The 22859-nt window shown below is 56.2% G+C and overlaps 6 protein-coding genes across 6 annotated transcripts in view; 5 read left to right on the top strand and 1 right to left on the bottom strand.

Moving 5' to 3' along the window:
* Nucleotides 1-159, top strand: part of CCM_02115 (uncharacterized protein) — a gene marked incomplete at both ends in the record, with an annotated part of 1133 nt that extends 974 nt beyond the window's left edge. Inside the window, one exon of the mRNA XM_006667268.1 lies at nucleotides 16-159. Within this exon, the coding sequence (XP_006667331.1) occupies nucleotides 16-159 (144 nt within the window). The remainder of the gene's footprint in view (nucleotides 1-15) is intronic.
* A 1378-nt stretch (nucleotides 160-1537) lies between these two features.
* Nucleotides 1538-2738, top strand: CCM_02114 (uncharacterized protein; the record flags this gene model as incomplete). The annotated part of the gene is made up of 2 exons (XM_006667267.1): nucleotides 1538-2317; nucleotides 2469-2738. 2 exons carry the CDS (start codon nucleotides 1538-1540, stop codon nucleotides 2736-2738), a joined length of 1050 nt encoding a protein of 349 aa, XP_006667330.1.
* A 982-nt stretch (nucleotides 2739-3720) lies between these two features.
* CCM_02113 (ADAM 8 precursor) lies at nucleotides 3721-6106 on the top strand (the record flags this gene model as incomplete). Its single annotated transcript, XM_006667266.1, has 2 exons — nucleotides 3721-3784; nucleotides 3855-6106. The coding sequence occupies 2 exons, from the start codon at nucleotides 3721-3723 to the stop codon at nucleotides 6104-6106; spliced, it is 2316 nt and encodes a 771-aa protein (XP_006667329.1).
* A 1492-nt stretch (nucleotides 6107-7598) lies between these two features.
* On the top strand, nucleotides 7599-9127 carry CCM_02112 (flotillin domain-containing protein; the record flags this gene model as incomplete). The annotated part of the gene is made up of 2 exons (XM_006667265.1): nucleotides 7599-8090; nucleotides 8171-9127. The coding sequence occupies 2 exons, from the start codon at nucleotides 7599-7601 to the stop codon at nucleotides 9125-9127; spliced, it is 1449 nt and encodes a 482-aa protein (XP_006667328.1).
* Nucleotides 9128-9513: 386 nt separating this feature from the next.
* Nucleotides 9514-12339, bottom strand: CCM_02111 (pH-response regulator protein palA/RIM20; the record flags this gene model as incomplete). Its single annotated transcript, XM_006667264.1, has 5 exons — nucleotides 9514-9883; nucleotides 9977-11222; nucleotides 11269-11977; nucleotides 12034-12277; nucleotides 12329-12339. 5 exons carry the CDS (start codon nucleotides 12337-12339, stop codon nucleotides 9514-9516), a joined length of 2580 nt encoding a protein of 859 aa, XP_006667327.1.
* A 7538-nt stretch (nucleotides 12340-19877) lies between these two features.
* Nucleotides 19878-21574, top strand: CCM_02110 (extracellular cell wall glucanase Crf1/allergen Asp F9; the record flags this gene model as incomplete). The annotated part of the gene is made up of 3 exons (XM_006667263.1): nucleotides 19878-19962; nucleotides 20031-21074; nucleotides 21429-21574. 3 exons carry the CDS (start codon nucleotides 19878-19880, stop codon nucleotides 21572-21574), a joined length of 1275 nt encoding a protein of 424 aa, XP_006667326.1.
* Nucleotides 21575-22859: the final 1285 nt, after the last annotated feature.

The raw sequence follows: 22859 nt of genomic DNA, 5'->3' as shown, positions 1-22859 counted from the left end.
GCTGCTGCCAAAAAGGCCGCCGCTGCCAAGGCTGCTGCTGACAAGGCTGCTGCTGACAAGGCCGCTGCTGGCAACGACGCCGCTGCTGCTGACAAGGCCGCTGCTGGTGGTGCCAACGGTGCTGCCAAGGATGTTGCTTCTATCCCCCCTCTGAACTAGATTCTTGGGACTGGCAGGCGCGGACAAGGATTTCATCTACAGTTACCACAGATAGATGGACAATACAGCCATATGTTACCGCCAAAGAGACACAGTACTAGTAGATTTGTGAATGATGACATGTCCTGTAGAGAGGTTCTTGATTTGGCTTCTTGTGTCAGTGTGAGGAGCTTACCGTCCGGGTTCTACAATGTAGTGAGAAACTTGGAAGTCAATAGGAAAGGGGGGAAGAAAAGCAGAGTTCGTGCGCATTCTGACAGTTCGGAAGCGAAATCAAGGCCTCATGGGCAATTCTGGAGTGAACAATAGAAACAAGTACAAATACGGTGAACAGGAGAAGGGAGTACGCCTTGAAGCTACACAATGGTGGGAATGATATGGATAATAGAAATACTATGAACAATAGGAATTGCTAAGTACTATAGCAATGAAAAGATCCCTACGAGTACACCTACCGTAGCGGGAAGGCTATACACGCAGACGGAGAGGTGTAGGGTAGAGATGTTCGAACAACGGTCATGACCGACGATTGACGTTTTGTCACAGTGTTGAGGAGACATGGTTATGCAGAAGCTCGTGTTGAAGAACAATATAGGCCTCCAGTGAGATGGACAGTCTCAGAGCAGACTAACAGTGCCGTTTGGGTGGCATGCTGGGCCAACTTCCTCGATACACTTCTGGGGCACATCTGCTGGACAGCGGTGTTAGCGAGTCATTTGTACAAACAAACAAAAAAAGGAGGAGAGAAGAAGAAAGACATGATGCGCATCGGACTCTCTATAAAATTCAGTCTTCATCATAATAGATAAAATTTAGTTTATGATGACAATTTTCTTCGGCATTCACTAGCTGAAAAGATGAGACTCGAACGGTTGTCGCCGTCATAGCCACCTCTCGGCAGCCTGAAACGGCGTAGGGCGCGACAAAGTGGGAGGCCTTGCAGCCGTCAGAAACAAGCCACGCTGGAGGCTGATACAGATATCTTGCCACTTTGTTCTAAAAAGGGAGGACAAAAATCCACAAAGTGATATGCGACTTTTTTCGGGGTCGAGAAAAGCGTCAATGTCGAGTCGAGTTTGTCTCGAGGATGCGTCGCATGAACCAGGCACCAGCAGGTCAGGCGAGGCGGCCGCCGCCCAGGGATCTACAGTCGGGGTGGTTACAGTGTACAGTGAGGCTGAGCGGTGAAGGCGCATCGCCAGGGCAGAATGAGAGCAACCTGTATGGAGCATGAAGTACAGGGTAGGTACCTACGCAGTGCGCCTGGACACACACTAACATAAAAGCCTTTGTTGTCAACATTCACCTCAAACGCTTTCGCCTCCAAGGAGCTTGTCCTCTCGCTGCGTCCTTGCATCGCACTTATCCAAAAAAGACCATGTCCAAGCAACCAGCAGACTTGGCCCATCTGGGCGACGGCGAGCTCCCGCCGCCGTACTCGCGCGAAGAACCGGCCTCGTCGACGCCGCCCGACGACTCGCTCTTTGCGGCGCACCTCGCCGCGGTGCGGAGCCAGATGCGCGCGCAGCAGGCGGCGCGCGCCTCGCAGCAGGACCGCCACGACACGCAGCTGCTCGCGCTGCTGATGCCGCACGTCGAGGCCGTGCTCGCGTCCGTCGTCGGGGCGGAGCAGCAGGCCCCGCGGCTCGTCCAGGCCACGCTGGTCCCGGACGGCGCCGTGGCCGCCGACTGGACGCCGGCTGAGACGGATGGCGGACGGCCGGGCGAGACGCACAGCGTGGTCCGCGTGCAGACGACCCGGCGGGCAGCGGACAGCAAGACGGATGGCCGGGCACGCTGGGGGGAGCATGTCGCTGGGAGAGACGACGAGGCCGAGCTGCTGTGGTGGAAGGACGAGGACTTGGCCGTGCGCCTGGCGGGATATCTGCAGCCGGCGCCGCGCAGCACCCCCGCGCCGGCGGTCGACAGGCGGACGGTCGCCGCCCAGGTGACGGAGGCGAAAAAGACGAGGTCCCGGTGGAATATACTTGGCAGCAGGGGCACCAGCAGCAGCACACCGCCGATACCGCCGGCGGCCTCTACGCCTGCTGCCGAGGGCGACGACGACGTCTCGATGCTTGTCACTGCCGAGGAGGTGACGTTTCGCCGGGAAAACGAAATGGGCATCTGGGAGAGCAGCACGGGCTGGGGCGTGGTGGTGCGCGTCAGCATCCGGCCTTGAACAAAGCTCTCCACTGTGGTTTGATCCCGAAAGGAAAAACAAGAATGGATGCGGTTTTGAAATTAACTACAAACACACAATCTACAACATTGTTTCGTGCACTCCGTTCCGGATAGCCTCCTCATAGGTCCCCCGGATGAACAACGCGGTGAGTGGGTTGTCGGCTCTCCCACCCTGCTTCGCCCCAGCAGCCCCCCCCCCCCAAAGAGACAAAAACGCAGCTGAAGAAGAGCGCAAGGCGAGATTGTCATGGCAGGCGCCGCCGATAATCGCCTTTGCACAACTCATGCATCGGACTTATGGCGGTGGCGGAGCAGGCGGTCCCAAGATAAAGGGAGCCCGGCGAGGCTGGGCTCCGCCTCTCCACTCCCATCTCATCGAGTCGCTGCGTGATTGAAGGCATGGCAAAAGTTGAAAACAAATCGGAACGGCGCCGGCGAGGAAAGCCTCGGAGTTTACGGGGGGGGGGGGGAGAGACACGCGGCGTGAAAAAAAAAAGGACTGGGCGAAAAGTATAACGGATGCCAAGAAGGGCGGGCATGACGACGACATGTCGAGGACGGGTTTCAGTGGGATGGGAAGAAGATGAACGATGACAGTCTTGCCCCCGTTAGGCGCCGGGGGAAGTTGTACAATCTTGGGTGCTGATTTCGTCCGACACGAACGAGGGGACGGGCTGCGCCTCGGTGACCATTCTCGGTCGGATTTAACACCCAATCTACAATAAGGCCGGGTGTGGGTTGAGGCTCAACATTGACAGCCTCGATCGGAGAAAAGAGAGAGAGACGCACAGAGAGAGAACGGGGGCTTATAAATCTCTTGATAATTCCAAACCCAACCCGTCGCTTGGCCGCAGTGGCGAAGCGTCTTGGCTCGACGTGCGTCATCCCTCCCAAGGCCGGTAGCCTGTTCTTGGCGCGCCGCTGCTATTGGTCGTCGTTGGCCCGACTCGGTACCATTCAGAGAGGGAAAAAAAGTTGCCTTTTCTGACACAGCGCCTCTTTCCACAGTCTTTTACCCGGCTCCTCTCCATCTTTATTCTCTAATCGTTTTACATCTCTACTTGGGAGGTTTGATGGAAGCCCCCACACACCGTCTGCGGGATGGGTTGGCACGTTTTGGCTAACGCCAAGGTGGGATGACTGGAGTTTTTTTTGTCAGATGCTGCGGCGAGATGTGGTTACGTGGACAAGATGGAGATTTTTATGGAGATTGGCTTATAGATCTAGGAGAAAAAGAAGGGAAAAATAGAAGCTTAATAAAATCAGGGTTTATAAAAATGAACATTGTTGCCCACCTCGCTCACCTCTTGCTGCATGCATGTGGTTTTCCGTCGTCTTGTTACTTGATTGGCAAACCACCCTTTGCCCCATTTGGACATGAAGACTTTTAGCATACGAAAAGTACTGGTATACGCACAGTTGCTGTCCACGGCTGTTCTAGGTTTGTTCAACTACACCACAGGGGAGGGGGGGCGCAACGGAAGCGGCGTACACTACTAACACGGGATCAGCACATTCTGTCCGGCGCACGGAGCCCAAACTGCTACACACGGTGCAAGACGTCACCTTCACGCCGACGCTCTCACAAGATGCAGCGCCCTCGCAGCTCGCCGTGTCGTTTACGCCGTCCGGCTCTACGCGGCGCGTGACGCTCTCGCTACATCGCGACGAGGATATCTACACACAGCCCGTGACGGTGCACCGCATCCGCGCCGACGGCTCCGTCCGCAGCTCTGAGACGACGCCGGCGGGCGACCACCTCGTCTACCGCGGCACCGCATCGACGCATGGGCACGCGGGGCGTGAGGAGGAGGAGTGGGCGCGCGTGTCGGTGCACGTCAGCCACGGGCTGCCGCTGCTCGAAGGCGCCTACTTTGTCGACGGCTTCGAGTACCACATCCAGACGGACGCGACCTACCGCCGCACGCGCAGCGAGCACGACGCCGCGCCCGCGGTGGCCCATCGGCCGTACAATGTCGTCTGGCGGTACGTCGACGACCACATCGGCTCACTCGTGCAGCAGCGCGCCGCCGAGCAGCCCACGTGCGGCCTCGACAGCCTCGAGGGAAACAACAGCCTCGAGAGACGGCAGCGCGGTGGCAGCGGCGACACGACGGACAGTCTGGTGCAGACCATTGGCTCCACCAGCGGGTGTCCATCGACGCGCGCGATTGCGCTGCTGGGCATCGCGACCGACTGCTCGTATACGGCGCAGTTTAGCTCCGATCAGGAGATTCGGCGCAACATTCTAACGCAGGTCAGCACGGCGTCGCGCGTGTACGAATCGGCATTCAACGTGCAGCTGCGCGTGCGCAACATTACCATTTCCGACGCCGCGTGTCCCAGCGGCTCTTCTGGCCTGTCGTGGAACCGGGCCTGCGCTGCTAGTCTCTCGATTGGCGACCGGCTGAACGAGTTCTCGCGGTGGAAGGCCGGCTTCGACGACCGTGCGGCCGCGTGGACGCTGCTGACGGCGTGCCCGTCGGGCTCGACGGTGGGCATCGCGTGGATCCGCAGCGTGTGTCAGCCGGGCGTCTTGGTGCGCGGCGCGGTGCGCTCGACACCGAGCACCAACGTGGTAGCGCGGACGGCGGCCGAGTGGCAGGTGCTGGCGCACGAACTGGGCCACAATTTCGGCGCCGTGCACGACTGCACATCGGCGTGCGCGGGCGGCGCCGAGGGCCTGTGCTGCCCGCTGAGCAGCAGCAGTAACTGCGACGCGCGCGGACAGTACATGATGAATCCGTCGGTGAGCTCGCGCGTGACGGAATTCTCGCCGTGCTCCATCGGGCAGGTGTGCGCGGCATGGGGCGGCGGAAACATCAACACGGCGTGTCTGAGCGGCAACGATGACGTGCCGACCGTGTCCGAGTCGGTGTGCGGCAACGGCGTCGTGGACGCGGGGGAGGACTGCGACTGCGGTGGGCCCGAGGGCTGCGGGGACAATGCGTGCTGCAACCCGACGACGTGCCGGTTCACGGCCGGAGCAGTGTGCGACCCGTCGAGGCAGCGCTGCTGCACGGCGCAGTGCGGGCTCGCGGCCAGCGGACAGGTCTGCCGCGAGAGCATCGGCCTGTGCGACCCCGAGGAGACGTGCGGCGGGAGCACGGCCGACTGCCCGCGCGACGAGCAGCTGCCGGACGGGCAGGCGTGCGGCGACGGCGGGCAGGGGCTGACGTGCGCCACGGGCATGTGCACGTCGCGGGCGCTGCAGTGCTCCAAGCTGCTGACGTCCAACAACAGCACCTCTACGGTGAGCGCGGGCGGCGGCAACGTGACGGCCGAGGCGTGCAGCGCGACGGGCTGCGAGCTCAACTGCCTGCAGACGCTGGTCGACGGCGGGACGTGTCAGGCGAGCGCCAAGTTTTTCCGGGACGGTACGCCGTGCGGCGACGGCGCGCGGCGGTGCTCGAGCGGGACGTGTGTTGGGCAGGCGGCGGACGGCAGCAACGGAGGGGGGGACGCGGCGGCGTGGATCAGAAACAACAGGACTCTTTTCATCGTCCTCTGCGTGGTGGGCGGTGTTGCGGTGCTGGCGGTGCTGGCGTGGATGCTGTGCTGCTGCTGCCGGTCGTCGAGTCGCGGGAGAGCAGTCGGGGCGCAGCAAACGAGGATGGCGACGGCCATGCGGCAGAGCGGTGCTGGTGGTGGTGTCGTGCCACAGCAGCAGGTGTGGCCGCAGCCGCCACCGATGCGGCACACACAGATGCAGACACCGGTGCCGGTGACCCGGACGGGCAGCAACCTACACCGATACGCCTAGTTGGGAGAGCGAGTGGCGGGGGCTGTGATGTGTGAAGGAGAAACAGCCAAGCTTCAGCTCGGGGACTGGGGTATGGTGGTGAGACTTGTGAGCGGGGTTGTCGGGCGTCAGCGGCGAGTCACGTGAACAAAGGTGATGCGGCGATGGCTGATGGCTGTGCTTGGGAACGTGTATATAGAGTAGTCATGGTTTATGAAGATATGCGGCAATGAAGAATATCATCTTACGAGGCTGAGCAGCTATGTGCAGTAATTGGAGGGTGGCGATTCGGCCTCACAACAATTGAGAGCGATGATCAGGTGCAATGTGATATGTACACATATACTAAGCTAGTATTATTTATTAGTGCGATGGGTGGGCGGGCCGAGGGCGGCTGGGAATGAGACTAATCTGTACCTGTGTATCCTAATAAAGAATATTTAGGCAAGGCAACAGGGCGTATCTGGTGGGGCAGTTCAGAGTATTATTTGGCAGCCTGTTGAAGAAGCTTGAAGAAGCCAGATATCTTGGATGGTCATGATCATGTGGTGCTCTGGAAGCGAGTAGCACACCACCAACACCGCTTATGAAAAGACAGCAATGACCACTCTGTACCGCCTCCTAAATACACTTTCTTTATAATTTATATCCGTGCAGCCTGGACTAGCCAACACAGCCCCGGCCAACGCTTTGTGAACAATCTCGAGGTCATCATTCCTCGTCACAATCCGGAGATATATGAAGCGTCGGGCGCAGCAGTAAGCGAATCAGTCCAAGCGGGGAGAACCTTGCAGGTTGGTCCAGTGAAACATGCTGCTGCAATGCGAGATTTGTCCCTGCGGCCATGAACCCTGGACCCTTGAAGGCACGGGTAGTACAGAATTACTAGTACCTACATGGTAGGCTACCACCCAAGCTGCGCCACACTGTCCGGAACACAATCCGCCAGTGACGGACACGTTGTAGCGACGAGTAATTTTTTGCGCGACTTTCCACTTTGCCTAACTGATTTGCAAAAATGCAGCATTATTCCAATATACAAGAATACTCTTTCAAAAAATTCATGCGTCACTATCAGACACAGTCACTTCCCACGTGCATCAACAGGGACTTGCAGGTGGCAGCAGGCATTCCGCCCAAACGCCCTGCAACACCCTGAAGAGCCCCGCCCCGCCCGCTAAAGCCCCCCGGGCGGTCTTGGCGGGGCAAAGCTGTAGCTCCCCAGATTGCCTCACTAACAAGACACTCCAAGCTCAACCTTGTCGCATCTTCTTTGCCCGGTGCCTGCATTTCTCAGCCGCAGTCGTCGTCGTTGTGTCACCCGCATGACAGCTCAGAAACATGTATAAAGCCATGCGGTGCCTCTGTGGTTTTTGCCCATTTTCTTGCGCATCTTGCCTTCTACACTCGTTGGTAGCAGCATCAACTTACACCATCGTGGTAGGCATCAACCACTTATACACACAACCTTGACCACCTACACCCCCGACTACCACCACCACCACCGCCCACCATGTCCTACAAAATCTCCGCCCCCGACGAGTTCCTCGCCATCACCGGCATGGGCATCGTCAACGTCAAAATCACAAAGGCCGCCTGGGTGTGGCCCATGCAGCGGTGCACGCGCTTCAGCGTGCAGCCGCAGGACTACGCCATGGACCTGCTCGCCATGACCAAGGAGAAGCTGCAGTTTGCGCTGCCCGTCGTCTTCACCGTCGGGCCCGACGTCAACTCGCGCGGCACCGACGCCGCCTCCGACGCCCTCACCAAGTACGTCACCCTCCTCAGCCAGAGCGACGAAAAGGACGGCAAGGCCGACCGCGAGGAGAAGCTCCGCCACGTCGCCAACATTGTCAAGGGCATCATCGAGGGCGAGACGCGCGTCCTCGTCTCGAGCATGACCATGGAGGAGATTTTCACCGAGCGCGAAATGTTCAAGAAGCGCATCTTTCGCAACATTCAGGGCGAGCTGGACCAGTTTGGCCTGCGCATCTGGAACTCGAATGTGCGTTTTTTTTCTTTTCCAATTTGTCTCAAATGATATATATATATATATATATATATATATACTGACACCCCTCACAGGTCAAAGAACTCAAAGACGCTCCCAACTCAAACTACTTCGAGTCCCTCTCCCGCAAGGCCCACGAGGGCGCGACCAACCAGGCGCGCATCGACGTCGCCGAGGCGCAGCTCAAGGGCAACGTGGGCGAGTCGGCGCGTCGCGGCGAGCAGGAGCGGGAGATTGCCAAGATCCACGCCGAGACGGCGGTGGCCAAGACGGAGCGGGACATTGAGCGGGCGACGGCGGTGGCGCGGCTCAGCACGCAGCAGGCGGCGCTGGACCGCGACGTGGACATTGCCAAGGTGACGGCGCAGCGCACGATCCAGTCGACCGACGAGGAGCTCAAGAAGGAGATGGAGATGAAGCGCGCGGCGGCGGAGCTGGAGCGCCTGCGCGCGACGGACCTCGTCAAGGCCACCATCATCCGCGAGAGCAAGCAGCAGGCCGCCGACGCCGCCGCGTACGAGGTCGCCGCCGCCGCCCGCGCCCAGCAAGAGGCCCGCCAGCGCGAGGCCGACGCCGACGCCTACCGCGTCCGCCAGGAGGCCGACGCCGCCGGCTACGCCACCCAGCAGCTCGCCGACGCCGACATTGTCCGCCGCCTCAAGGAGGCCGAGGGCCTCGCCGCATTGGCCGAGGCCTACGCCAAGATGGCCGCCGCGTTTGGCGGCCCCGCCGGCCTCCTGCAGTGGGTCATGCTCGAAAAGGGCACCTTTGTCGAGCTGGCCCAGGCCAACGCCGACGCCATCCGCGGCCTCGAGCCCAAAATCTCCGTCTGGAACACCGGCAGCAGCAGCGGCACCGGCAACAGCAGCGATCCCGCAGAGACGATGCGCAACGTCTACCAGATGCTGCCCCCGCTCATGAGCACCATCAATGAGCAGACGGGCATCACCCTCCCCGAGTGGCAGTTTGGCAAGCTGGCTGCCGCACAACAGGCTCTGCAGCACGAGGGCGCGGCCAATGCCGCTCATTGATCGTTGACCGGGCTGGATTTTATTTGGATTTGGCTTGGCTTGGAGTTTTATGATTCATTTGCATATAGACCATGGTTTTGTTTTTGTTTTGGCGGCATGGACGTCTGAAATACCCGCTGCGTGCTCATTCCTTTAGCCTATTCGGCATTTCCTTTGTTTATTTGATAACACGTCTACCTTGCAGTGGTTGCAGAGCAATACCAAATTTTCAACTCGCATGTATGATAATAATAAAATTTCTAGGTGCAGAATGAGATGGCTGCCGAACATGACCAATTTATCAAATCATAATGCTTTGATCCTCTAGGTCCGTAAAAGATAGCAAGAAACTCATTTGATTCATGTTTTCAACAAGTAGATGGTATACAACGGCATCTACATGACCACTACCCAAATTTAATCCCCAAACTCGGATTCCACGTTCCCTGCTGCTGCTGCTGCTGCTGCTGTCCCTCCCCACTGCCGGCCTGCGACAGTCCGGCCCCGAAATTGATGGGCCCCCCGGGCGTCCACATGGTGCCCATCGGGTTCGCCACCGGCGGCATCGGCTGCGGTTGCTGCACATTGTCTCCCGCGCCGGCCCACGACTGAATGGCCGCCGCCTCCACCGGTCCGGACCCCTGCTGGGGCATGCCGCCGTAGTAGCTCTGTTGCTGCGCCGGTGGTTGTTGATATATGCTCTGCGGCGGGGCGTTGTGTACGGGGGTGTGGTTTCTTGATATGTTGAGGTTTGACAGCGTCGGCATGCTCAGTTCCCTGTCAACGGTTAATAAGCGTCATTGTATCAACGATGATATGCGTCGTATCTCAACGATACTCTGCGTCATTGTCATGGAAATAAAAACGTACTCTTCCAAAGCGCGGGCTTCCATCCGCCGCTGGGCAACCCACGACTTGGCCTCATCCCGGAACCCCTGTCCGACAATCTTGCTCAAGTCGTTGTAGAACTTGCGGCCCACGTCCAAGTTGTTGAGAATCTCCTTGTACTTGTAGTATGCCGAATCCAGCCTCTGCAGCGCCTGTTCGCGTTCGCGGTTCGCACGCGAGCTTCCCTTTTGCTTTTGTGCTTCAAACTCGCGATTCGCCCGTTGCAGCTGCGCAACCAGCTGCTCCTGCTCCTTTGCTTCTTTATCCAGTCCGTCAATATCTGTCTCGTAGAGCTTGTCCAGCCTCTTGTCGAAAAAGTCTTCAAAGTGCGCCGGTACAATGCTTGTCGTGGGATATGTGCGCTCCAGTCTGGCTGCTTCTTTGAGAATATCCGGCTTGATGTCGTCGCGCTTGGCATTCTCCTTCAAGTTCTTGACCTTGACCCGTCGCTTGCTTTCGAAGCGCACTGCGTCACTATACGCACTGCGCAGTTTTCCCATCGACGTTCTGAGGTCTTCGCGCATGTCCATCTGCCCGCCAGACGGCACGTAGTTTTGTATCCCGCGGTCGGGTCCGGATAAGATGCGCAGCAAGTCTTCGTTTGCTGCATACTTTTCGCGCACCACGCCATCGCTGCTTGAGCTGCTCTCAAAGTAGCTCTCAATTTCTGTGACGTGGTGCCAAAGCTTTGCGCCTTGCGGGTCGGTCTTGCTGTCTGGACGAGCCCAGCGATCGGTGCCGTATCTGGCGCGTAATTGCTGGTCCTCGTCGTACTCAGCCGCCAGCGCCGTGATGCCCTCTTCAAAGATGGCCATATCAGCTGCCCGCAGCTTATCAATGTCAATAAAGGACTTGTGGAGTCTATTGACAGCATCTGCTTGCCGAATCTCTTCAGCATGCTGCACGAGACTAGGCGGTAGCCCGAGAGGCTTCTCTAGAGCTTGTATTGAGCCTGGAAGTCCAAGAGACGCCAAAGCATTGTGGAACTGCTCCGTCATGGTTTCCAACTCTTGTATAATACTTTGGTCCACCATTCGGTCGCGTCGTTCCTCGTATATCGAAATGGCAACGTGTACCGAGAAGGGAACCAGGCGAGAGAAGAGGGCTGGCCCAAACTCGGCCTTGTCTCCGAAGAATTCGTAGGGATCCGAAATTTGTTTGGGTACTCTGGCGACGGCCATATTCGCTCGGTCGAGAATTTTTAGTTCCGACTTTGGCGGCACAATATCTGCGCAGGTTAGCAGCAATCAAACACGTCTAGGAACCAGACTCACTGAGGAAGATGATATCATTGTCCTTTTCTGCGCGCTTAAGATCCTCTTCCACCTTTCGTTTCAGCGCATTCAAGTCTTCCACCACAAGCTTGTTGAGGTATCCGCCCTTGGTCTCTTTGATGCCCTCGTTGACGCACTGCACGGCATCCTGGAGCCGTGCCACCTCTTCACCATATTTTCTCTTCTCCAAGCAGTCACAAGCGGCGCGGTACTGGGCGGCGGCGGCAAAGTGGTGGTGTTTGGCCGTCATGTGGTGTATCCAGGCGCTGCTGATGGCCTCGCTCTTGACGGCTGACTCGCCGGCCAAGTTGTACAGGTCGGATACGCGGGCGGCGAGCTTGGCAATGGAGGCATCCTTGTAGCCGTCCATGACGGCCTTTTGCCAGAAGCACTCCTGGCTCTGGGCCAGCAGCAGCTGGGTCAGCGACTCGAGGGTGTGCTCGTCCATGTCCTCGGGCGGGTCCGACATGCGCAGCTCCGGCAGCACGGTGGACTTGATGTGCGAGAGGACGCCGGCTGCCTGGGAAAAATAGTTGGCGGCCGTCTTGAGGCCGTCGGTGTTGGCGCGCGACGTGTTGATGGCGAGCTGGGAGTAGAGCGAGGCCAGGTTGTAGAGGACATTCATGAGCTCGTACTTGAGGTTGTTGCGGACCATGGGTCGTTCGGTATTATAGCCAAGCGCGGGGTACCATGTGAACTCGGCGCCAATCTGTGCTTCGATTAGTATCCTCACAAGCACGCGGGCCTCTGGCGAGTCTGACGCACGTCGATGGGAAACTTGCCGCCGATCCAGACCAGCTGGGCAGCGTAGGCCTGGAGCTTCTTGACGCCGCTGGTATGGGGTTCGCGAACGTTGATGGCATCGGTGCGCAGCGCGTCAATGGCGTCGAGGTCCGGGCGGAACATGTCGGGGTGCTGGTCATACTTGGCGTTGATGTACTGGCGGATCGTGGTGGCGAGGGAGAGGTGCACCGACCGTCGAAACGGCAACGAGAGAATGTTGCTGGTCCTGCAGACGTTAGCGGATTCTCAGGGGTTTGCATTCCACGAGCATGCTTACTTGGAGTCCATGATGCGCTCAGTCGCCGTGCAGAGCGGCAGTCACGCTTCTGGCGATTGTTGTGTCGGGTGATGCTCGTGAGAGCTGGCGGGTTGTGATGACGTTGGTGGGGTGCTAAATAAACGTTGCCCACCACCCGGTACTGCTGGCTGAGTCCTTCAACACCTAACCTAGAGCAACCTTCTTCAAACATTTTTTTCTGCGCAGTTATATCATCTTGACGTTATTTTCGATACATGATAATACCTCTTAAAAACACACGCTTAAAACATAATTCGGGACGTAATTAAGAGTAAACAGTGGTATGTATACTACAGTACTTATTAGTAGGTACGCACTAGTGGTCTACCTGTTTACCACCACACCACTACCCTGCACCACTCAGAACATGTTTCTCCCCGTGCATCACCATGTCATAGAACGCACTCTTCTTGGCCAGTAATTCCCTCGGACTACCGACCTCCACAATCCGACCCGCGCTCATGACCACGACCCTGTCATAGTCCATGATGGTCTGCAGCCGATGCGCCACGGTAATCAGTGTCCTGTCTTGGCCGCCTGCACGCGAGAGCTCTGCGCGAAGCGCCTGCTGGACGCCGGCGTCGGTGCGCGCGTCCATGCTCGACGTTGCCTCGTCGAGCAGGACGAGCTTGGAGCGCCGGACCAGCACGCGACACAGCGAGAGCACCTGTCGCTGGCCGTGGGAAAAGTTGGCCCCCTTGGACCGGACCACGGTCGACAGCGTGAGTCTGTCTGCAAACGCGTCGTTGGTTGCGGAATCAACAGAGGCTGCTGCCGTCGCATCCGCGCTGTCTGTGGATCGGAGAATGCACTGGCACGCATCCAAGGCGTTTTGGAGCTCTGATTCTGGAATTGTGCCGCAGGGGTCGAGATTGGAAGCAAGAGTGCCTTGGAGTAGCTGCGCCTCTTGCGGGATCGTGGAGATGGATTGGCGCAGACGCTTGCGCGGAATCGATTGAATGTCCACCCCGTCATACAGTATTTGCCCAGACTGAATGGTTGTAAATCCAAGTAGGGATAAAATCAGCTATCATCAAGTTAGCCGCCTGACAACCTGCCGTGTTGGCTACAAGCACTGACCGTGCTCTTCCCGCTGCCGGTTCTGCCAACAATGGCGAGCCGCTCCCCGCGCCGAATCCTCAGAGATATATTCTTCAAGATATCCGGGCCGTCAGGGCTGTATCGAGCCGTGACATTCCGCAATTCTATAGCGCCAGTTGTCGGCCAAGTTGCTGGCAATTCCTCGCTCGTCTCGGCGACCAAGTCCTTTTCTGGCGCCAGCTGAGTGTACTCGCGAACACGCTGGAACTTTATCCCACCCAGCATTAGCAAAATGAAAAATAAAGGAAAGGGTGTACACAAGAACCATTCATTTCAAAACATACCGTTTGCATATCACGGCTCAGATTGTTGAAGCTAAAGATCAACGACAAGACATTGTCGCTGAGCTGCGTCGCCTGCGACAAGCAGAAGCCCGTCAACCCGGCCGATATCTTACCGCTCTGGGACAGGGCAAGGTACGCAGCGAGCACATTAATAGCCGTAGCCAAGATGCTCATTCGAAATTTGAGCCACTGGCTGGCATTGGACTGAGCATGTTGCGCCCGGGACGACGCATAGAGCAAGCGGTTTATCTTGGCATGAAAAATTGCCGGCGTCGCCGGTGTCGCACGAATCACCATGGAACCTGCAAGCCCCTCGGAGAAGTCTGAAAGAATGGGAGATCGGCTGGCAGAAACAAGCTCTGCGAGACGATGGCTGGCTGCCTCATACCTCCGCGCGATCAAGCAGCCAAATACCAGCATGGCAAGCGCTGGCAGCATGAACACGGGGAGTTTAGATGCAACGCTCCCCATCATGAGCATACACCTAATCACATTGCTGATGACTGGGACAATAGAGTTGTAGATGCTCTGATCCAGGGTCGACATGTCCTCCGACAGCCGATTCAGCGTCTCGGATATCGCTTGCTCGGTGAACCACGACAGTGGCGCCGCCATGACGGCACTGATCACGTCCATATGGAGCTTTCCGGCAGCCACCCAAATGCCTCTGCTAAAAGCCATCATGCGTACCCCATCCACAGCCTCGGTAAGGAAGCTCAAGCCAATGTACGCCGCCAAGTGGTACGAGGCGCTGCTTCCGCCGTCGTCGGCGTGCTCAACCCAGCGCGACATCCAGTAGTTGGTGTAAATACCAGTGCCTGTGTGAAGGAAGCAGGTTGCCACAGTCAAAGTTGAAACCAACGGCCCACCAAAGTACATCATCAAGTACGTCAACACTGTTTCACCATGTTAGCTAGCAAGCCTGTTTCTTGGAGGAAGTGTGACTTGCCGGATAGAGGGCCCGTGGTACCTGCTACTGATGTTTCTTGACCAGCCGCCAATTCTGCCTGTTGTGCAGTATAGGCATTCTTCTCGATGGACAATTGAGTGCAAGTCTGGCCTGATGACTCTTCATTCGCCTCCGTGTTGGATGGGATGGGTTTCGCCTCGCGTAGATGACCTCGCTTTTCCGTGGCGGATCGAACACGGCCGTTCTCCATGACAACAGTGAGATTGGCTTCACGCGCAATCCAGGCATGCTGGGTAACTAGAATGACTGTTCTGCCTTGCACAAGGTCTGAACAGAACACGCCGTTCCACACTTGTAAACGTGTCTTGCTGTCCAGTGCGGAGAAAATGTCGTCGAGTAGAAGCAACGACGCGTCCGAAAACAAGGTTCTTGCGAGAGCAACCCTTGCGCGCTGCCCGCCTGTATTCCATTAGTCTGTAATCTGACCTGAACAAGATACTGGAGCACGTACCCGACAGAGCAAAGCCGCCGTCGCCAATCACTGTCTGATCTCCATGCTTCATTGCCGCCAAGTCAACGTCCAGGCAACAAGCGTCGATGATACTTCTGTATCGCTTCTCATCGTATTTGCGGTAAAACATGATATTTTCTTGAATTGTACCAGCTTGCAACCATGCAGTTTGTGGTGCATAGGCGACATCTTGCTGGCGAGTGACACTACCGCTTTTCTTATGAGTCTCTCCCAGCAGCGCCAACAACAACGAGGACTTGCCACTACCACTGTCGCCCGTCACCACATTCAAGCCGCCCTGGCTGAACTTGATGTCGATTTCTCGGAGATGAAAAGCGGCTCCGGCAGCACGCTGGAACGTCGCATTGCGAATCTCGACAGGTCCGCTCGGATAGGCATCGAGCGGCGTCAGGCTTTTGAAAAACTTATCCAAACGACGCAACGATACCTTTGCCCTGGAGAAGTCGACACTGACGAGAGCAAGGAAAGCTAAACAGTCCTTGACAATCTCCAGTAGTTGAATGGTCGTGTATGCGGTTGATGCCGTCAGTGGCATTTTCCGGACAAGAACGTGGAGGCCAAAGATTGAGACGAGCGACAGAATTGGGAAAAGGGTAGCTATGAGGGCCATTCCCGTGCTGAAAATATCGATGGCTTTGACATGTTTCTGCTCTGTTGCTCGAGCCTGCGTGATTTTCTTTGCGGCGGACTCCTCCCAGCCAAAGTACTTGATGATCTTGATGGACCGGAGGTATTCAGACGCCAGGGAGATGCGTAAATCCTGGGCCGTTTTGAGCCGCTCCTCCTGGTCTCCGACATATTCCATGATCCAGGATTCAAACGGAGACCCCGAGAGCGCGAGGACAATGCCCACAAGACAAGGCCAGCCGACAAGCTGGTACAGCCCGAACGCGGCAGCAGCAGCAGCCGGAATGGCCGTCACGCAAACGAGGACATCGTGAAGCTGCGTAATGTTTCGAATATCGCTTGACACCAAATTCTCCAGTACACCAGACGCCGTACTTTGCGATCCCGTTTCAGGCCCAACGTCACCAGCGCTCAGGAAATCGCCGTGAAGCTCGCGCGATGCGAGAGCGCTTTGGTAGACTTCCCCGGTCAGCATTGCGCCGACTTGGGCCACGAGCTTGCGGGAGTAGGAGCTGTATGCCTGCTGCAGTGCCGTCTGCGCTATCCGACCGCCGCAAATGACGGCGAGCCATAGCCGTGGCTGGAAGACGGCCTGCTCAGGGTCTTGCATGTACTCGAGAAGACGGTGAAGACCCATCGGGCTGAGAAGCTGGGCCGCTGCGACCAGCACGCCCAATGCGGTGCATAGGAGAAGTTGAGTCCAGAGGAGCGAGGCGAGCGCATCGGTCGTGGTCGGCTGCGTGTTGCGAACTTGAGAAAACTTGCGTCGCAAAAGCTCGGAATTGTACGCAGAGGGGAGCTGGTCCAACTGCTCAATCGTGATTTTTGCCTTCTTCTTTTGGATGAGGTTGCCGGCCCGGGAATATGTAAAGAGGTAGTCTACCCAGCTGCACGTTTCCTCGCCTGTGGGCTCAAACACATGATCGAGGCCGCCGTCGGCCTGCGAAAGCCATTCGTGCGGAGTGAGGACCGCAATACACACTGAGAGGAGAAGGGAAGTAGCTGCAAAAAGCTGGGGCCGCCCGACAGAGGATTCGCTGGCCACCATCATCAAGGGCAATCCTTCCGCGGCCAGCATCAAGCCAAGCGTGCCGACGAGCATGGCGTCGATGTGGCAGCGCAGAACTTTTCGATAGCTGTCTGGGCCAATGGCCCGTACAAGCTGCAAAAGGCATACATAGCCCAGAGCTATGCAGTCGGCATCACGAGCAGCAATGAACAGGCCAAGGGTAAGGACGTTGAGAGCTGGGCCGATGCTCTCAGAAAGGAGGGTGCCCTGGGGTTTGAGAAGCAACACCTTTCCAGGCGTGCCTTTGTTTTTCCATAATACCTGGCAGCTGAGATAAAGGACTGAGAAGGCAGTGATGGCAGTTTGAAGCAGCCCGGTTCGATAAAGCTCGGCGAGAAGACAGAACCATTGTGCGCTACGACAAGGACCATATGTTAGCACGGGTCGTGCACAAAATAAGATGTTCACCCGCAAAGACCTACCCTGCTAGGAGTTCTTCTGTATGGTACATAGTTGCATCATTCGTTCCCATTTTAATCACGTTCCTCGGCCCCCAGCGATGCAACTCTGCTGGCAATGTGTCGGTGATACCATGAGAGGAGTAAAAACGTTCTTGTGGTCGGCTCCAAAATGATGGGTTTTAGCTGAAAAAGTGAGACAAAAATTATTATTATTAAAGGAGAAAGGACTTGTTTGCTACTTTTATTGATATGCTACACCTCAACCCTTAGTTCAGATGTCATGGCATGGGCTGCCGTTCCGCCCGGCGACTTCACGGCTCTTTCCCAAGGAAACATGTTCCGCATGATCGGGAGAGCTCCGGTACCTATGTCAGGGCCGTGAATCGGTGCATGGGGTTCTACGGGAATAGTGTGGCGACGCGTTATTATTCGCAAATGGCACACAGCTCGCAGGACCACGCGACCTGGCTGCGGGCGTTGTTGCGTGGCTGACAAGGAGCGGGGAGTGTGAGCGCCACAGGAGGCCCAACAGTCAGTTACTTGTTCAATAAGTTGCTGGTGAAATACGATTCTTCGTCGCAGGGGTTTTTTAATAACCGACGGAAGGATCTCATGGCACCGAGAGACTTGGACATCACGGCATCATGAAGTCCCGGAGCTGGAGTGATCCGCCAAGCCTGTCTATTTATCGCATGGGAAAAAGCTTTTTGGCGAATCAAGTGCAGACTGTCTACTGGAACCAGTCTGTACGACCTGAGAGAAGACTGAAGCTGAGCTGTGGGCAGAAATTCTGATGGCCAGGGTTGACCGCACGTACGATATTGCCGACCCTTTATCTCATCCCTTAGCTTTCGGAAACTTCTTCAAGTTATTACTTTTGACGATAGGTTTACCTTGGCCCTCCCTACTTTATAGACGGCTCACAGCTGGTTTCCATGCTCATGTTTTGAGAGGTGGGTAGACGACGTTACTGGTGGGGTGTTGTCTGGTGAGGCGATTGACGGAAACGAATTCAGCGAGCGTCTGGAATGGAACACAACGTAGTGAAATGTCGAAAAATCTATAAGAATAATAAAAATGATTTCTTCAATGAATCCGGCACCGAGGCACGACCAGTGGTTGGAATCAAGGAGTGTTCAAATCGAAATCGACGGCAACTGAGTAGAGGAGAGCAGCTTTCATCCTGAACATCTACTACCTTGAAGCGTTATAACAAAAAAGTTGGAAATCGGTGCGCTTTCTTTATTTAATAATTTATGACGCGTGGCAAACTTCAACTCACACCTGACCCGGTGTCCATAGGCTGTTGACATAACGCGAGTGGCGACGTAGTGGCACAATAATATTTGAAACGAAAATTATCAAAAGGGTCAAACGGCTGCGGTCAGATGGAGCACAAGAGCGGCGATACATTATTTTCATTGTGTGTTTATGAAATGTGCTGCGACCGTGTTAGTGTGTTCCTGTTGGCCGACGGACTGGGCTGTCAGCTCGAACAAACCGTTATTTCTTCGCCCTAGCTGAACACAACATCCAAAGCTTGAAGTTGCTCCCACCTTGAAAGACAAAAAATAGAGTTGTCCCGATCCAGTGTCTTAAGCCCAGAAGAAACTCGTCTCGACCCAAACAGGCAACGGCCCTCCTCGACACATCTCAGCCTCCAGATCTCCCACAAAGACCGCCTCTGTGGCAAGTCCATCCCTTGTTGTCTTTATGCGTTTGACAGCGAGGCGCTTTCCACGGCATAGCCCAGGAGGCGCGGGCAGGCAACGCGTACGTATGCATAAAACCGCCGCTGCTTGGCCTACGACTTGGAATTATGGGAACCCTTTCTTGGCATTCTCGGCGCTCATTACCCGTGCGACCGATAGTATCATATCAACAGTTACTCACCTTCTTTTATAGCTCAGCCTGAAATGTAGCGCCCGGTAACATTGGACGGGTACTGGGTATATTTCTTCCGCTGATCTCGGCGCCGAGCGAGTCAATTTCACAAAAAGGACACCAAAACGACGCCCGCATGTGTATATGTATATGTACATGTACATGTGCATACTCCATACTCGCGCGCGTATTCCTTACGTTACCTTCGTATCACTTCGTAAACGTCTACCAAAGCCGTACGCAGGTAACGACCAGCATTCCGCGAGTCCCCCTCCCAAGATTGGACCCCGTGGATCTCCTTGCTGCCTTTTCTTTCTTCTTCGCAGTGGGCACAGCCGCCCAGCAAGGCATCCGGCGGACCTTCCTTGGCGGGGATGGACGGGGGTCTTGAGACGCTTGGCTCGATACAATATTGCTTTGGTTGGTCGTGAGTGGTCCCCCCGGCCCATTCACCCTTTTTAGATGAACCTCTCAAAGAAAAAACTCCTTTTCGTGGAGTCTTTATTGTTACCATTATTATTATCGACTTTCTTTTCTGGTTATAATTCAGTCACTTGGCACACCCTGGCCGTCCCGTCGTTGTCCTTCCACAGCAACTCAGTCCTTCGTTTCAGACTCATAATACAACACCACCTTCGTTTTCTTGCCTATTCATCTTGCCATTTTATTCTATTTTTCATCTTTACCACTCACTCCCTTTTCAACATCCGAAAAACAAAAATGTTCTCCAAGCTTGCCGTGGCTCTCGCCGCCGTGTCGCTCGTGTCTGCCCAGACCTGGTCTGAGTGCGACCCGCGCCAGAAGAGTATGCAATCGGCGCCCCCTTTCTGTCCATCACCACTTTGTTGTATGCTAACACGCCTCTTTCCGCAGCCTGCAAGCCCAACCCTGCCTTTGGCAAAGATGGCGCCAACTGCGACTTCACCGCGGGCGCCTGCGCCGCCTTCCACGCCATGGACGGCAAGGCCATAACCTACGACGCGCGCGGCGCCATCGGCGCCATGGACGCGCCGCTGCAGGCCCCGACGCTGCGCTCCGACAAGTTTCTCTTCTTTGGCCGCGTCGAGGTGGAGATGCAGGCCGCCGCCGGCAAGGGCATCGTGAGCTCCATCGTGCTGCAGTCGGACACGCGCGACGAAATCGACTTTGAGACGGTCGGCTTCGACAACAAGCAGATCCAGTCCAACTACTTCTCCAAGGGCGACGACTCCGTCTTCAACCGCGGCGGCTTCCACGCCGTCGACAACCCGCTCGGCGCCATCCACACCTACGTCTTTGAGTGGACGCCCGAGAAGATTGACTGGATCATCAACGGCGCCGTCGTGCGCACCCTCACCAGCGCCTCCGTCGGCGACGCCTTCCCCCAGAGCCCCATGCAGGTCAAGGTCGGCGCCTGGGTTGCCGGCTACGAGGGCGGCCGCCCGGGCACCACCGAGTGGGCCGGCGGCATCGCCGACTTCTCGAGCGGCCCTTCCACCGCCATCTACAAGAGCATCAAGATTGTCGACTACGCCGGCGGCAGCAGTGCCACCGCCAAGGATGTCAAGGAGTACGTCTACGGTGACAAATCCGGCAGCGCCAAGAGCATCAAGATCAACCTCAAGGACGGCAGCAGCGCCGAATCCAGCCCGACCAGCTCTTCTGCTTCCTCCACTGGCGCTGCGTCTACCGGCTCCGAGACGAGCTCTGCGACTGAGACCAAGTCCAGCGCCACCAAGGCTGCGTCCAGCATCACCTCTGCGGCTTCGTTGACCAAGACCTCGAGCACCACTGCGTTTACGTCCATCAGCTCTGCCGTTAACGGTACCGGTACCAACACTACCACCCTCAGCACGGCGACTGCGTCGCGCACCTCGGGCATTTCTACCCCTACCACGGTTCCCACCGGCGCTGCTTCTAGCACCGGTGCTGTCTTTGGTATCGCTGCGCTCCTTGCCCTTCTTGCCATCTAAGCCGTTTGACCTCTAGGATGCCTTGATGACTTGCGAGGCCAACGGAGAGACGCGCGGTGGTTCATGTAATCTACGTTTTTATATGCATAGAGAATCTTCTGTATTTAGACCAATAGAGTCCGGCACCTTTTGACAGCTTTATACAATGGATATAATAATAACTTACATTGACAGGTAGCAGAACGGGCTGCTGACTGTAGCGTTCCAGTGACAGATGCAATGACAGGCGATACTTTCAAAACTTGCAAATGGTCGTCCTGCTGTGTGGATCGCAAAAGGATTCAGGAATCCAATATGTCGACTGCAATTTTGAGTGCAGCGTCCCAGAACCACTATTCTGGTGAGCGCCCCTCACTGCAGATTGCCTTTTGGTATGCCAAGATGCTGGGGTCTGTTACAGTGGCTGTCGAGACCATGACAGGCAATCCGGAGACGGGGCATGTTACATACGTCTCCTTCTATTAACTTACATGAAAAATGCAATCTCAACTCACTTTATATCCAAAACCCAAAACCTCCAAATAACTCCATGGTGCATCCTCCGCCGCAGGCCAGGATGGATTAAAACCTAGCAGCAAGACATGAAGGGGGGCGGAATATATTGAATGAATGACAGGGCTTTCCGTGGCACCCTCCATTCTGATAATTTCGGCGAACAAGTGTCACCATGCACAAATAGATTGTTGATATAAATAGGGTATTGCACATTCACGCCAGCGACTGGTCATGGAGGAACTGCCAGTCCAGGCTATTGTTTTGTCGTATCAATATTTAGCTACTGGTATAAAAATACAGATACCAAGCCGATTATACGAGGCGAACCTCGAATTCGCGGGCCCGGATTTGGAGTCTTGGTCGTTGCGGTCCTTCGTGTCGTCACGGAACTAGGAGTTGACCTAGTTACTGGCCAGTAGCTAGGTATACACATGCCACGATTCGAATACACCTAAATCAAGGGAGTTTCAGGGAGTAATACAGAATATTCATGGCAGCTGACATGATGATGTGTGCCTTGTCTTGTTTACCCATTTATGTTTACGGACACTGAAATACGAGTGCTTGGCTAGAAGTCCTTCGTATCATAAATGCTTGCGCGTGACACATCCCCGGGGAACGGCAATCATGTAAAGGGAAAAAGAGGTTCCTTCAAAACCAGCAGATATTGAAACTTGAAGAACATGTCACTTCTCTGCCTCAAAGCATCTGACGAGAACCGAGAACATTCGATTCCAGGGTATCCCTCCTTGATTCTTCGTCAGCCAATCACAAAGCTCCCAGTGTTGGTTAGATACACCACTGCTTAGGTACATATACGCTTACTCACCTATTCCAAAACCATACACAACCTGCAACGAGAGAAAAAAAAATCTCATCAATTTTTTCTCTCAACTTCAACCCAGCTCAGTACTGCCTTTGAACAATTGCAGCAGGCACCGGGCTCAAAAACCTCTCCCATACCCTCGTGCCTGCTGCATCCCTCCTGCAGACCGATTCTCCAAATCCCCTTGGCATTTCGCTCCCATCGCCCACGCCCGCCCGCCCTCTAGTAACCTGCCACGATGCGTCTGCTCCTCGTGCGCCACGGCGAGACGGTCGACAACGTGGCCGGCGTGTACGCCGGCATCACCGACTCGGCGCTGACCGCCCACGGGGCGCTCCAAGCCGGCCGCCTGGGGGCGCACCTCGCCGCGCGGTTCCCGTCCGGCAGCGTGCGCGCCGTCTTCACGTCGGACCTGCAGCGCGCGCGACG

This window comes from Cordyceps militaris (genome assembly GCF_000225605.1).
Source record: "Cordyceps militaris CM01 unplaced genomic scaffold CCM_S00002, whole genome shotgun sequence".
NCBI classification, from domain to species: Eukaryota; Fungi; Ascomycota; class Sordariomycetes; order Hypocreales; family Cordycipitaceae; genus Cordyceps; species Cordyceps militaris.
Note: the sequence above shows the minus strand (reverse complement) of the source record. Positions and strands in the feature narration are given on the sequence as shown.